The 15270-nt window shown below is 31.1% G+C and overlaps 1 protein-coding gene across 1 annotated transcript; it reads right to left on the bottom strand.

Moving 5' to 3' along the window:
* Positions 1-1508: 1508 nt before the first annotated feature.
* On the bottom strand, positions 1509-14385 carry LOC121113635 (alpha-1,6-mannosyl-glycoprotein 4-beta-N-acetylglucosaminyltransferase). Its single transcript, XM_040707468.2, has 6 exons — positions 14059-14385; positions 6260-6681; positions 4119-4450; positions 2158-2291; positions 1885-2087; positions 1509-1827 (listed from the first exon to the last, which is right to left on the bottom strand). Exons 1-6 carry the CDS (start codon positions 14196-14198, stop codon positions 1577-1579), a joined length of 1482 nt encoding a protein of 493 aa, XP_040563402.1. The 5' UTR covers positions 14199-14385; the 3' UTR covers positions 1509-1576.
* Positions 14386-15270: the final 885 nt, after the last annotated feature.

Raw genomic sequence — 15270 nt, 5'->3', positions numbered from 1 at the left:
GTTCGACGTCATACATTCACAGCTTAAGAACTTCAATTGATATAATGATTTTAAGTTCCAACAAGGGAAATGATATTCAAGTTTGAGGGTGTTATACTGAAAAAAAAAATACTCAATTAACTTCTTTACTTTAACTGACGTTGAAATTACAGTACATTTTTTTATCTCGTGATAAAATAATATACAGTCTACAAGGTAAAATCATGGACTTGACTTTGAATCAATCTGGATTACTTTAGGGTGAATATTTTAGTGTCCTAGATTGTGTTATTAAAAATAAGGACTATGCCAATTTATAAACAATAAAAAAAACTTTTAGAAATCCACAGTTGTCATTATGGAGGCAAAAGGTGTCTGAAGGTCGTAGGGTGCTCCCAGAGTGTTGTTTATAAGATTAAAAGCATGGTGACTTCAAGTTATAGCCATGAGAGGTCCCCTGGCAGTGTTAAATCCATCGGATTCATGGAGGACGTGCGCCCTGCGATCACCAAAAGTCCAGCCATGTCGATGGGGCCGCATGCCAAGGCTCTCAATGTCAGTTATTGGACTGTGAGGAGGTATATGAAGGATTTGAGGAAGACCTATTATGTACGAAGGCAAGTGCTTTCAACAACAACCAAGTCAAACCAGGTATAGAGAGGCCTGAAATTATTGACTTGGTTGAAGCGTAATGGGTCAACAGACAGTTGGTATCTACTCTCCAGACTTTAGCCCCTTGACTGTAGAATTTTGGGTGTAGCCGAGAAAAGAGCCTATGCTACACCTAACCAAAATTTGGATAACCCCAAGGCCTCCATCGAGCAGTGTTGGACCGCCGTCTTCGAGGCCTTCATCAATAAAACTGTGGCACCTTTAATCCCAGGTTGGAGGCCATGCTAGCAGCTAAATGAAATTATTTTGAAAAATAGAGCAATAAATAAGTATGTGATGAAACCTGAAGGTTCTACACCTTTTCATTCTTGCAAAAAGTTTACTCTATTACTTGGTTATTATCAAAAAGTTCACGATTTCATCTCCGTACACTGTACATACATTAATGCCTTAACATACGAGTTCAGTTCGTTAATCACAGCAGTTTATACTATAAGAAATAACTTTAAAAAAAAAGAAGTTTGAAACCGTTTTTTAGGCCCATTTTCTAACTTTCGATCCGCTCATAAAATAAAAAAACTTGTATAATGGGATACTTTTATATCCAAGTATTACTGTATCTCTCTTAAGCCTTAGTCATAGCTTATGTTCATTGATGCAGACTGACAATTATAATTTGCCCCAGTTTTATTATGGTAAACTGCCAATCGAAAAACCCCTTGTCTTCTCTTTGTATTTTTATTGATTAATTTAAGATGTTCCTGTAGTTTCCAGACATAAGAAAAGGGAAGTGGATTAGGTAAATTATCTTAACCCCATGCGGATGAATATATTATAAAAAAAAGAATAATATTCCCAACAGTGTTTCTTTTTTTTAATCATAAAACTGTATTTATTCCCTACAAAATGCCCATCTGTACACATAAGGTACTAATTTATTAAGCAAAATAAATAATGTTGGATACACTCGTGTATGCCCCATTAACTAGTTGATATTGGTCTCTGATGGAACTAAAACGATTCGTATTAGTTTAATGACAAGCCAGGACTCATACGGAGTTTGAAATTCCCCCAATTGTAGTCGAATACATTGATATTTTTGAGTCTTTTCCTTATCAAATGATATGTGAACCTTGGGTTCTGTGATATGAGATACATCTTCGTAGTTGATACAAGAGGCGATACCACTCTTGGGGTGAAGCTCAATCATTCTAGGAGAAACTTTGAGCCATGCATCTGTGTGGGATATGAGGGAATAATGAAAATACAAATCTTTCATTCTGAAAAGCTTACCTTTAATAGCGTCGGATCCCTCTGGACGGCCATCAGATTTTTCAAGACCTGAGACAATGGACACAGAAGAGATCTCCTGAGGTTCATTGAAAATAATGTCGATGCTTCCTCCATGAAAAGGAATGCACCAAAAGTAGAGTGATGATGGGAAATAGGAGTTATTGAGTGCAAAGTACTGATACTGTCTCATATTTGTGAGTAATCTATTTTTATTCATACGATACGCAAGGTGTTATTAAATGAAAATTTGTTTCTTTCATGATCAAATCTTACGTCACGGCCGATGGATTCTCTCCTTTGAGCTTGTCATACTTTTTGTTCGCCTCCATTGCCTCTTTTTTGAGAAACAACTCCTTGGAAGAGACTTTACCACTATGAGTGAATAAGGATTTGTTGATTTTATGGATCTAAGTAATATTCAAACTTCAAACACTATGTATAAATAGTTGTATATAAGGCTGTTTCAGTGGCGTCTGCAGGATTATATATAAGGGGTTTTCCAATAGGATGTGTTATTTTGATATTCAAAGAAAAATGACATTTTGTTTAAAGATGAAAGATCGGATGTTTATTTCGATGTAAAATGTATGTCATTAATAATGGAAAACCATATCAGCCAAATTGCCATTTCTTTGAGTATCAAAATAACAAATCTTGTTGGAAAACCTTTTATATATATATATATTTTTTCTTTTGAGGGGGCTTCGTTTTTGGAAAAAAGTTTCAAACTTAAATCTGCATCTATCCACAAAAAATAAAAAAAAATTTCAGAGAAAAAGTTATAAAACTATTTTTTTGGAAAAAAAATTAGAAAAATTTAATTTTTTAGACAAATATTTCTAAGATATACAGCTATTCAAAATAAAAAAGGAAATAATATATCGAAAAAATTTCTGAATCCACTGTTATTTACAAAAAAAATTCAAAAATTAAATTATAAATATTTTATTTTTTGGAATTTTTTTTCAAAAATCCGCATCTATTCACAAAAAATGAAATTTTTTGGAAAACATTTTTAAAAACTAAATTTTTAGAAAAAAAAATTATAAACATTAAATTTTTGACAAAAAAAAAATCAAAAATCTTCAGCTATTCACAAAAAATGAAATTTTTTAGAAATTTTTGTTTAAAATGCACAGCTATTCACGAAAAAAGGAAATATTATGGGAAAAAAATTTCAAAATCCACTGCTGTTTACAAAAAAATTAATTTTTGGAAAAAAATTCCAAAATTAAATAAGGAATATTACTTTTTTTGGAAAAAATATTCAAAAATTTGTTTTTTTTATTAGGAATTAAATTTTTGGAAGTTAGGATATTTGTGGGAGGGATGCAGGCCCTCCATCCCCGCATCCCTGCAGACGCCTTTGTGTTTCCAAATTCCATTCACAATTGAATTTTAATTGGAGGATAGTATTTTCTCTGTATTTGTGTCAATAAGTAATCCTTCTGAGGTGTTGATATTGACAAAGGGCATTGGGGTGAAAGATTCGTAATAATGAGATACCCCGCATTCCTTGAAATTCTTAGCCAAAAACCGACCTACAAACTTTTCTTTATACTATAGACAGAGGGGCGTCTGTAGGGGGATGGGCAGGAGGGGTTTTGATCCCCCAAAATAGAGAATTTCTTTTCTGAACAATAAAAAAACAATCTCTCAGGCTCGACCTAAAAGTATCGACTTTAAAATTTTTATTGTGCCCACAAAAAAACCACTTGCACATGCCCCTGAGATATGTAAGTATATTCTATGAGTTACTTCCTTTTTATTTTTTAGCTACACACACTCGTTGCTGTTGGGGTTTATTTCTTAGATCAAGTATTCTTGCAGTTCTAAGATTTTAAAATCAAAAAGGAGTCTCAACAGACAATCATTCCTTTATTACTATGAATGAAAAAACCATTTAAGTGTTCTGGAGAGATATTTTTTTTTTTTACCAATCATTAAAATTCCAAATCGTGTCAAAGCTTAAATTCTATTTGGAAAATTCTTTTTTATAAAATAAACCCTGAATAAAACAGTTACTTCTCTAGCTAAAATGCCCGTAAAATTAATTTCTCAATATAACACCGACGTTATTAAGAGAAAAATACGATTTCTCTTTCAGTATCAACATCTCAGAAACACTATTTATCCACATTAGCAAAGAGGGATCCAAATCATGACCGAATGATCTCTACCAGTTAAAACTCCATTGTCATTTCAATTCTAAAACAACCTCAGATATATCTTACTTCTAAGTTATCTGGGACTTGAAGTCGATCGTACTCAGCCATCAGCCAATCGACAGGCATTTTTGTATAAAAAATAAGTATAAAATCCACTAATTTGTGAAGGTCAGATGTTTTGTAGAGTCGACCAATGGATGTATAGTCTGACAACTGAAGAGAAGTCCATTCTGAAGAATTTTGTGAGTCAATAAAGTCCATCGTTGCATTGATAAATCCTTTAAGAGGCACAACGTCATCTTCTAAATGCATGAAATATGTGGCTCCACTCAATTCAGAGCAATAGGACATTAAAAAAGAAAAGTCTAGGCATATCTTCGATCTCCATTCTATTTGACCTGTTCAAAAAGAAAAAAATATGTTTTACGGGATTCAAATTCTACGAATTCGTTTCTTAAAGGACCAGTTATAGCGTGAGCGGGCCTTGGGGTAAAGAAAATTTATTTTCCTTCTTCCCTATTTTCAAATTTTGATTTAAAAACTATAATTTACTCTTTTTTTTAGGAAAAAAAGAGAGTAAAACCATTAATTTATGAGCTTCTTTTAAATATAAGAAAAGCCCACTTATAATTCTACTTCTTTATATACTTAATTTAATCAGGTTTAAAAAAAAAATAATAATAATATATGAGGTTTGATGAAAAGGAAACCTTTATCTTGTTATTCTGAACTCAATTTTTATTCGATTCTCCAATTTTAATATGTTAGTAATAGTGATGGGCAACGGCTAATTTGTCCTTAGTACACTAAACCCTTTTCTCAAGGCGTTCCATTTTCACTATTTTTGCTAGTTTTATAAGTTCGTTGGTAGAAGGGTCTGCAGAATTATATTCTTTATGGGGGAGAATTTGAATTTTTTTTGGAAAAAAATACTGAGAAATTAATTTTGAAATATGATTTTTTTGAATTTTTTTTTCAAAAATCTACAGGTAATCACAAAAAATCAAAAATCTACAGTTACTCACAAAAAGTAAATTTTTTGAAGAAAAATTTTGAATATTACATTTTTTGCCAATAAAAAAATTCAAAATCTACAGATATTCACAAAAATTTAGTTTTTGAAATTGAAAATTAAATTACAAATATAATTTTTTTTTCAAAAAACTACTAATGTTATTAACAAGAAATTAAATTTCTGAAACGAAATTACAAAAAATAAATTTTCAATATTAAATTTTTGGAAATCAAAAATCTACTGATATTCACAAAAAATTAAATTTACGGAAAAAAAATTCCAATATTAAATTTTCTAGTAAAAAGCAAAAATTCCTTAATTAGGGGAGGTCTACAACCCCTCCGGCCAACCCCCTGCAGATACCCCTGATGGGTTCAGTAATTTTTCGTAAATCAACTATACGTTTTTCCCCAGAATTTTCATTATTGCTAATTCTGCTAATTTTGTAGATTCATGGGTTTGCTAAAGCGAATCCCCTAAAGTTAATTAAATTATTTTAATGCAAAAAGCTATCAATTGACATATGGATTACTAAAGAGTCCGTCTAGGTAGGTTAGAGGTTCCCAACATCGGAAGAATTATGAATCTTCAAGGGGAAGAGGCAGAGATGAGCCTTGTTCTTGACGTTAAACTCTATAAACCCTTCGTTAGCGAACGGGGATTTTCTCCACCCCAAATTTAATCAAATTGCTTTAATTCCCTTTTAAATAGATTTTAATGCTGGAAACTACATTTAATATGCTCTTCAAACATCTTCAGAATAAATCATTTTCTTTTTTAAGTAGCAAAAATACATTTTCTTGGAAATAATCGCAAATTTTGCACTTTTTTTGTCAAGATTTGGTAAATTTGATTCATAATTTGTTCTTTTACTTTGCCTATTTCAACGTAAGTTCTACGCGTTACAACAAATGTCATATCAGCTGTTATCCTATATATCACACTCAATCTCATCAAAGTTAATGAGGACATTTTTAGGACAAAAAATGATTAAATTTCATTTCTATGATTAATAAGCGTAATTTTGAGTCTATGTCAACTGTGTGTCAAGCAATAATACTGGCTTAACATAAGTTCATAAGTTACTTTAAAAAAATACTTTTTTTTCTATTTTTATGGCCTCTTTATATACAATACTCCTAATACGAATATATATTTTAATTCCCTCTTAAAACCCCCAAGTGGCAAATACCTGGAGTGTCTTGAAATGTTGGTCGTATATTTGAGTAATTCAAAAATGGGTAGATATTATCTGGTGAATGAATTATTTGTATGAGTCCAGAGTCTACATGCTTCTTTAAATAACCATAAATCCTTTTTCCTCGATCGATTCGTACTTTTTTTTCCTTATCCGCAAGGAAAACAACAATGAAAATCAACTTTAGTTCAGAATGGCTCAAACTTGATAATAAGTTCTGAAGTGTTGTGTTGAGATACTCTGTTTCAGGTCGTGCCATGGATGGAATGCCAAGGATAAACTTTTTCTTGGATGAGGTTGGAGAAAATACTTTTCCGTGTAGAAGAGCATTTTTTCGGATTGGAAAACGGATTCTTGAGAAAATTGTATGCTCTGAAGTTTCCACTAATTTGACTTGGATTTGAGGCTGTGACATCCTGAAATCAAAGTGTAAATATAATTTCATTTTCTTTTATTTCAAAGGAGAAATGATGTATAATTAATTATGAATGAGCGTGTCATTGTATGTTATTAATCAGAGGCGTCCGTAGGGGGTTAAAATTAAGGAATATTTGCTTTTTACCACAAAAGTTTAATATTCAAAATTTAATTAATTTTTTTTTTTTTACAAAAATAGCAATGAAGAAAAACTAATAAACGATATTAAAAAGACGGTGGTAGATGTATACGGATGTAATAAAAATCAAATTACGACACCCCTTCCAATAATTTAAATTTAAATATATCTTATTCATTATTGATCATACCGGATCATGCGTCACGGCTTTGTAAAGGTGGGAGTGTATACTACAAACGCTTTTCGAACAGTATTGCACTTGGTCGGCTCAGTCGTGAATGATCGTGCGCCGAGTGTAGAGCTCTCAAAGGAAGAAATTCAACATGTTTTATATTTTATCACATGAAAAGGAAAAACGATTCGAAAGTGACCAAGAGAATTTGCAATGTATACGGGGCCAATATTCTTTCGGTTCGTGTTGCAGAAGAGTGGTTCGAGGAATTTCTTTCTGGCATAGTGGAGGTGAATGATACGCCGATCATTGGAAGGCCTGTCGTCAAAAAAGTCTATAATATCATTGAAAATATCGAGATAAACATCTTAGCAGTAGTAGTTTCCCCATGGAGCTGAACATTTGTCATAAACTGTTTTGCACCATTTGCGAAAGGCTAGATTTAAAAAAAAACATCGAATAGGAAAGAATTGTGTTTCATGAATACAACACCAGGCGCCTACATCTTTGATGACGCGCCAGAAGCTCCGGGAGTTTGGATGGGAAGTTCTTATGTATCCATCCGACAATCCAGACCCGGCATCAAGTGAATAACACCTGTTCCTGTCTATGGCCAACACGCTTAGGGCTACAACTTTTACCTCGCCTGTGAAAATTGTTTGTGTTATTGTTTTGCCAATCAGGACAAGGGCTTCTATGAGAAGGGCATTATGCTGCCAACAGGCTATCAAACAGAACAGGGCATATTTCGCTTAAATCATATGATTCTAATACTTCTTATGAGTCATTGAATTAAAGTGAAAAATACGAAATTCCTTCCCCCCCCCCCTAATATTATTGGAGTTGGGGAACAGGAGTTTTGACTTAATCGGCGAAAATTTATCGAATAAGTTTCTACATAGGAATAGACAGCTATTCGAGTTTGTAAAGTATATTTCTATTTATTCATAGTAATGTTCTGTTTCCAGAGTATTTGATTTGATGCCAAATAAGTTCCTCTCCATGATATATAGTACGTTCATCCTGTATAATAATGTAATGGTTTATGGTAAGTAGATATAATTAAAAAGTCGTAGTGCTTTACTTAATGAGATGGGATCTTCTCGCCTCATCCCTAAGTCAATGGATCAACTAAAAGATCCCCTCCCCCCATCTCCACCGAATACTTCATGAGAGACTATCTCTCAACTTCCTCCTCATAATCATACTTTTAATTTAATTTCAGGATCCTCTAAAGTACTCATTGTACGAATATCACGAAAAAGACGAGATCTCTCTTCTTTTAATCCAATAAGATATTCTTTATAATATAATTTTTTTTTTTTAAATTACGATAGTTGAATTTGAACTATCCGCTGTCTCTAATTTCGAGATAGAAAGACGTGCGGACAAACTTATACAATCAAACAGTGTTTCTTCCTTTTTAATATAATATAAGCTCTCCAATTAAAAAGAAAGGAGCCAATGTGGATTTTTACTGTTCTTTTGAGTGATAATATGAATTTGACTAATCATACTCCAATATTTCGATTAGTTTTGTTAAATATATATATTTTTTTTAGTTTTGCAAAAAAAAAAAAAAAAAAAATCGACCGAGTGACGAATAGTAGGGTTTGCCCACAATTGTTATTGTTATTTAGGCCGTAGAACACGAAAATGAACATTAAAACTTTTAACCTCTACATATTTGGCCTTTAAAGCCTTTTTTAAAAAAATCAAGTTTTTAAGGTATAGCTAAGATATTTCGACATGAATAACTATATATATGTTAAGTCAAAGTAAATAACAAATTAATAGAAACATCTAGCATTTGCCAAATGAATTATTTATTACTTTACCTTAATAAAAAATGTATATAGCCACTAGAAAATCGAGTAAAATGAAGGACATTACTTAGAAGGGAATATCTTTTTTATTTTTTCTTCAATTTCTTTATATCTTAGCTGAAGTTATAGAATCGACGTTACATTTCAATTTAAAAGAAATGGGCATTAAAAAAGGTCAATTTGGCTTGATTTATAGTCGATTTAGTTTTCAAACTGTATTAAGAAATTTAATAAAATAAGCTAGTATGAATATATATTATATTTATATTCTGGAGAAAAAAATATAATCGTTTATATCTTTTAATTAATTAACTATTTTGATTTTGAAGCATCCATGAACTTTTTTTAAGCCCCTTAGAGCTAAGTTATTTTTTCATAGTAGTATATACTATTACTTAAAAAAACATGAAGAGTTTAAATTTTTTCCCTTGGAAAATTATTGTAGACTGTTTCTATGTAACCTAAACGGGTTGATTAATGAAATCCCTGAATAAATGTTTACCCCTGTACTTTGAGTTTAGAAAAGGAAAGTGCACCTCAATCAGAGTATACAAACTCAGTCCTATATTCAAAAAAAAAAAAAAAAAAAAGAGGGAAAATGAGTAAAGAGGCGTAGTAATATATATAGACATATTAGTTTTTATGACATACTTTAAAAAAATATAATTTTATGTACTAATATTGGCTGGCAAGCCCATGTAATGTAATATGCAAGTATCTAATAAATTAAAAGGCAAATTTCATTATAATAAATATTTGTATTACAATTTGGATCCAACAAAGAATTAAGAGCCTGTATGAACTGAATTTAAATAGCAAAATATTAATATTAAATTATTAAATCATGGGCCTCCCAGAAAAGTGGACTAATGTATCAAAACAACTAGGCAAGTCGGGAAATAACTTTATTATCATTACGCTAGTTTTAGAGTGTTTAGGCTAGTAAAGCTATTTGGGAGGCGATCAAGCTTTTCTAATATAAGTATATCCAATGAAAGGAAAGATGATTGATCGCCAATATGAACTCAGAGGGAGAATTTTCCACCCACTGTTTCCTCATCAAATTGATGTTTGAATGCCCTACTTTGAATCCATCAAGAATAATATAAATAAGCCTTGTTATTCTTGTGTTCATTTACTTGATCATCAATAAAGTGAGTTTGAAATTGATGGAAATGCCGAAAGTCAAAGATATTGAACTCTAACTCGTCAGTTTGGAGGAGGTGAAGTGTGGACCAATAATTAATAAAGGCTATTTTTCGAAGGTCCCAGTGATAACTAAAGATACTATAAGGGAAAGAGGCGTCATGTATATGAATCAAGAATGTTTTTCTTATCTCTGATTCGTCTCAAATTCGATATTTGCGGGTTTTCATCTCTTGCGCACTTCATTCGTCTTTCGACTAAGGTTCTTCTAATGTAATTTCATACAAAACAACACTTTGGACAGGGCTATTTTTTTTCTTTAGAATAAACAAGAAAAATAAACTATTGATTAACACAATAGTTCATGTTTTTAAAACAAAAATACATAACCCTAATCATCTACAAAGGGGAATTTATATTCTATATTTTTGATCGAGGATTTAAATGTTATTGCAAAGGACCAATGTGGGAAGTAGGACACACAATCAATTTAAAAAATAGATCAATTGAACACAGTTGTTATTGTATGATGGAATTAATAATAATAATATATGCTTAAACATTTTGAATCAAGCCATAACTACCGTAAAAATCCCCATCTATAAATAAGTATGGCCTTTAATATTCATTTCAATATATGTATTTGATGTTTTAACAATATTTATTTTTGTTTTATTGAAGAGCAAGCAAAAGATAATGAAGTACATTAAATATATCTTCATTTATCGATAAATACATAGGGACTAGGCGGTAATAAAATCATAAGATTATTTGCACTAAGTGAATAATGAATCATTTAGAAATTGATTTAGAAAGCACATCGATATCTATCAAAGATTAAAGGAGTACAGGTGCTGCAATGTGACTTGTGTTGTTCGGTATACCGGTTCTACACTTAGTGGTACCGGTGTTCTGACGCATTTAGTAAGATGATATACTAAATATATATATGAGTGTAAAAAAACTATCTTAAAGATACCCAATAAAAAATTGTTACTATTTAGTTTCTGTATTTCTAAAATAAAACCATCTACTATAAACAATATATATATAAAAGGTAATTTTTTATTGTAAAACCTCCTTGTATAGAACCTTTTTTGTTGTTTTCTGTCTATTTGATGTAAATATAATAAAAATCTGAACCCCCTTTTGACACTCTTGAAATTCCAACATATAATTGACCATGGGAAAATACTGATTTTGGTATATGTATATAAAGCAATTGCTTCAAATGTTTGACCTTGCGATTAATTTATTGTCATTGCTAATTTGCCATGTTCCTTCTTCAACCATAATGAAGATACATACTAAGACTAACTATCTAATCCTCTTCTTCCTTCATTTAACTAATTCCCTTTTTTTAATTCGTATTTAATATACGTTCTCCCCTTTTCCGTTCCTACAATAATTTGTGTCTTGGATATTTAATTTTTTTGGTGCATTTTCGAATGGACAACCCTATACCTTTAAAATACTTTGAGAAGGGGGGAATCGATCTTGTTTTATGAAAAAAATCAACTTATTAACAAAAAACAAAAAAAAAATACCCTCCAGAGGCTAGGAATCTGGTCTGATCAAAGTGAAATATAGCCTTAAGTACGTAACTCAGAATTTTACAAAACTTTTATTCAATGTCTAAAGTATGTATTTGTCTCCATTTTTGAAGTTTTTATCATTGCTTTCCAAACGGGACGAACGGAAATCTGACCAGCCCATCTATTATTTTATGCAGTATATAAATTGACCCACCCATGACGTTACTCCTCATATTTTTGACTCCACCCCACATTATATACCCTATACATATGTATACACAATAAAAAAATTTCTTCCATCAAAAATGTTTTTCTGTACTCGGTTCCAAACCCCAAACAAAAATCCAGGAACAAGGTATTTGATGTTTTCCGTTAGAGTTCCACAAATCCAAGGAACACATTTGGATCTTGGGAAAATTTTATCCATCAATGTCTGCCAGACATTTCGAAACCTTAAGTTTTATTAGGAAACAGTACAACAAACATTATAAGAAAAAAAAAAAAAAGCCTGGGTGTATAATTATTGTTGTAAAATGATCGTTTGGTTTATTGTTTTTTTTATCCCTTTTTCATGCCTTATGTGCCTACCAAAAAAGGTTTCTTTCCTATCTCTTCGTTGGTTTTTATATTCTTATAGTGTATGTGTGAATATATGAAGCTTTTTATTTGTTTTGTACTGATAGTTTGATTGTTTTTGATTTTTAGATCTTTAGAAAGAAAGAAATTAATTTCTATCTACAATTTTGAATAATGTTTTTCTATAAATACAATCTTCATTTTTTTATAGTCCCAAGATCTATAAATAAAGACCTTAATGTGTAGAAAAAAATCCTGCATAAGGGCATGTAAATTACATTGTATTTTTATTTTTTTGTTGTATTACTTTTGAAATATCACCCAAGATGTTACTTTACAGGTGCTACAGCCGCTCAATCTAATCGAATTTTGCCGTTGATAAAGAAAAAAAATGATGGCTTTGTAAAAAAACTTTTGAAGGGAAAAAAAATGGAAGGATTTTTTTGAGAGGATTTCTTTTCTAAAACAAAAGGCCATATGAAAAAATTTAAAATAATATCCTGTGGACAAGATGGGTGAATTATAATTTTTCTTCGTGACATGTGCATTTCCCAACTTCCCTTTGTAAAATTCACCTTGTTGATTTAATCAAAAGGGTGAATTTATTTAGGCACAGTTTGTTATAGAGTAATATACGAGAAAAAATATTACATTTAGTGTCCCTAGCAAACAAAAAAGTATTCTCATAGCCAACTTAATTTTTAAAAAATGTATCTGCATAGTTATCGTTTCACGACTTGGCTTATAGCTTTGGACTTGACAAGCTCAGAAATGTCAATTTTTTTATCACGTTGAAATTTATGAAGAATTTTTTAAAATAATTTTTGCTTTAAACGTCATCAACATACATGTAACTTTACTGTGTTATTTCTGCTGTTGTTGATATATTTGTTTGCATAACCTTCTCCAATGAGTGTTCGGAAAGTTGATTGGTTGATTTCAAATGAGCTCTTCTTAAGCTGTGAATAATTCCTCTGAAATATATTAAATAATCGTCGGGAAGAAGTGGCAACTGATTTAGGACCTTTTCTCTGATTTTTTGAAAGCAAGGTTGTCAGGTGTAATAACTTTGTGATCAAAATAATTTGAAAATAACACTTGTAATTTGACACATATCTATTGTTAGTTACTTTTTTATTCAGCAAAATATTTTTTTTTTTTGTGATGTAAGTTTAAAAAAAAAATTATATAAATAAAGAGATAGAAAAAATTATCTACATCTTCACAACAACTATTGTCCATTTCATAAAAATTATAGTTGTCCTCAAGAAGTTCATTCATTATAATAAATGCACGAAGTAATAAGTTATAACACTTATGCTCAGTTTCCAAAAGGACAGGAATACAATTCCTTGTTGATCCCTCATCCCATTAATATATATACTTATATTGGATATCTTATTATTTCTATGGCTATCATATAGAAATACAAGTGTACAGCTACACTTTTAATGAAATGTTAATAAACAATATTATAATACCGTGTCAAATAAAACATTATGTAGGATTTTAATATTATGAAATGTATATATATTTACAATTCCTTTTACAAATTGAACGGAAATAAAATGTACCAGATTATTTCTATTTTGGGGGAAAGGTTCCGTGATACAATAAAGGTAAGGACGCACTGTGGTAATGTTTTATTAGATTAGCGACGAGCAGAAATGAGTGGAAGGAAATAAACACAAATCCCAGTCCGTTTCTAGCATGGACATATAGGCTGGAGCTACTCCAACGTCAATTATAAGCAACACTTATTACTCTATTAAAAAAACTTCAAGTTACTCTTTGATGTTCATGAGGACAAACACTTGTGATTACTTTATACTTATATGTTTTCGCCTCGAGAATGATAGAATAATAATAAAACCGTTCGAAAAAAACAAAAGAATTGTTCATAACTGCCAACTGCAACAGCTCTTAGTACCCTCATCTGTGATGCTCTTTCAAAAAAATGAATATAAAATGAGACGACTTACCCAGGACGTGAAGGATAGTAGCCCGTAATGCATTGTGGTATGAGAACTTGTATAAAAATATAGATGCAATTAATAAATGTGAGCATCCAAAGAGTGATGCATAAATAGAGCATCGGTGGACGAGTACAACAGAGCTTCATCTTACAAATAGGATTGTTCGAAAGAAGAATTGTTTATGAAATAGTTTCAAAGTGGTTGCGAGTGGCCGTGGTTCTCTTCCCCCCTTCTCCTTTCCTTTTGAGTGAGTACCGTTTTTCCTTTAAATACGATAAATCATGATTTCCATGTCCCTTTGTAACGTGTTTTACTTTCCAAACTCCTTGAGTCAAGAAAAAAAGACCTGAAAGCTTGTTCAACTTCTTATAAAAAGTTATTTATTTGTTTAAAAGGAAAAGCTAGAGAGAATAAGGAAGGAAGGCAAAGTGTGTTTCGTCAAACTAAAAGAAAGGAGGACATACAGAGTAAAAAAAAAACCCAAGAGCCGAGATTGTGTTCTATTTTACTCCTCTTGGAAGCAAGCAAAGTTCCTCAAATGTTATGTTAGCAAAAAAATACATGTAGAAATCATTTGACAGTTTAAAATATAAATTACATTCCAGGAGGAGGTTGCGTTGAATATAAATTGTTCCGTTTTTAAAAGTGTTTATACCATGAAGGTAAAATATATGGGCACGACTAGTTTTTTTATCCCCTCTCAACCTTCTGTATTTTTCTTCTTGCCAACTGTCAATTATTATTTAGAGAATAGTGATGAATTATTATGAACATTAAATTGATAATCTTATCAATGACTGATTATAAAATGAGACGAATTATAGGAAAAGGCTCTTGATTAGTGATGGATCCTAGGTCTGATTTCCGAATCAGTCTCCCTACTTTTTAGTCTTAGTCTTTTATAGATCCGATCTTTTGTACTATTCAAGGGTCATAAGAACTAATTAGTTGGTCTAACGGTGCTAGGTATGTTTTTATGTCTTTCCCTCCTAGATAGGATTGAATAATATCAAAACGAAGAAAATAATAAATGATAGCTAGAACGTATAATAATAAGTTCTAGCCAAACACCTCCTATTTTTAACTACAGGAATGATGTATTTTTGAAATAAATTATTAAACTTTAAGAGCTGAATGACGTAGTTATTTAGAAACTATCTATTCATAAGTTTCGGAACATAATTTATGCACTCGTAACCAAGAAACAAAATACAAATA

The sequence above is a fragment of the Lepeophtheirus salmonis genome, chromosome 2 (assembly GCF_016086655.4).
Source record: "Lepeophtheirus salmonis chromosome 2, UVic_Lsal_1.4, whole genome shotgun sequence".
In the NCBI taxonomy this organism is placed as follows: Eukaryota; Metazoa; Arthropoda; class Copepoda; order Siphonostomatoida; family Caligidae; genus Lepeophtheirus; species Lepeophtheirus salmonis.
Note: the sequence above shows the minus strand (reverse complement) of the source record. Positions and strands in the feature narration are given on the sequence as shown.

Coding starts and splice junctions, on each gene's coding strand:
- LOC121113635 (XM_040707468.2), bottom strand. CDS start 14,198: ATGAAGCTCTGTTGTACTCGTCCACCGATGCTCTATTTATGCATCACT. Junction 6,682..14,058: donor TACTATCCTTCACGTCCTGG/GTAAGTCGTCTC, acceptor CTTTGATTTCAG/GATGTCACAGCCTCAAATCC. Junction 2,088..2,157: donor GAGAATCCATCGGCCGTGAC/GTAAGATTTGAT, acceptor GAATAAAAATAG/ATTACTCACAAATATGAGAC.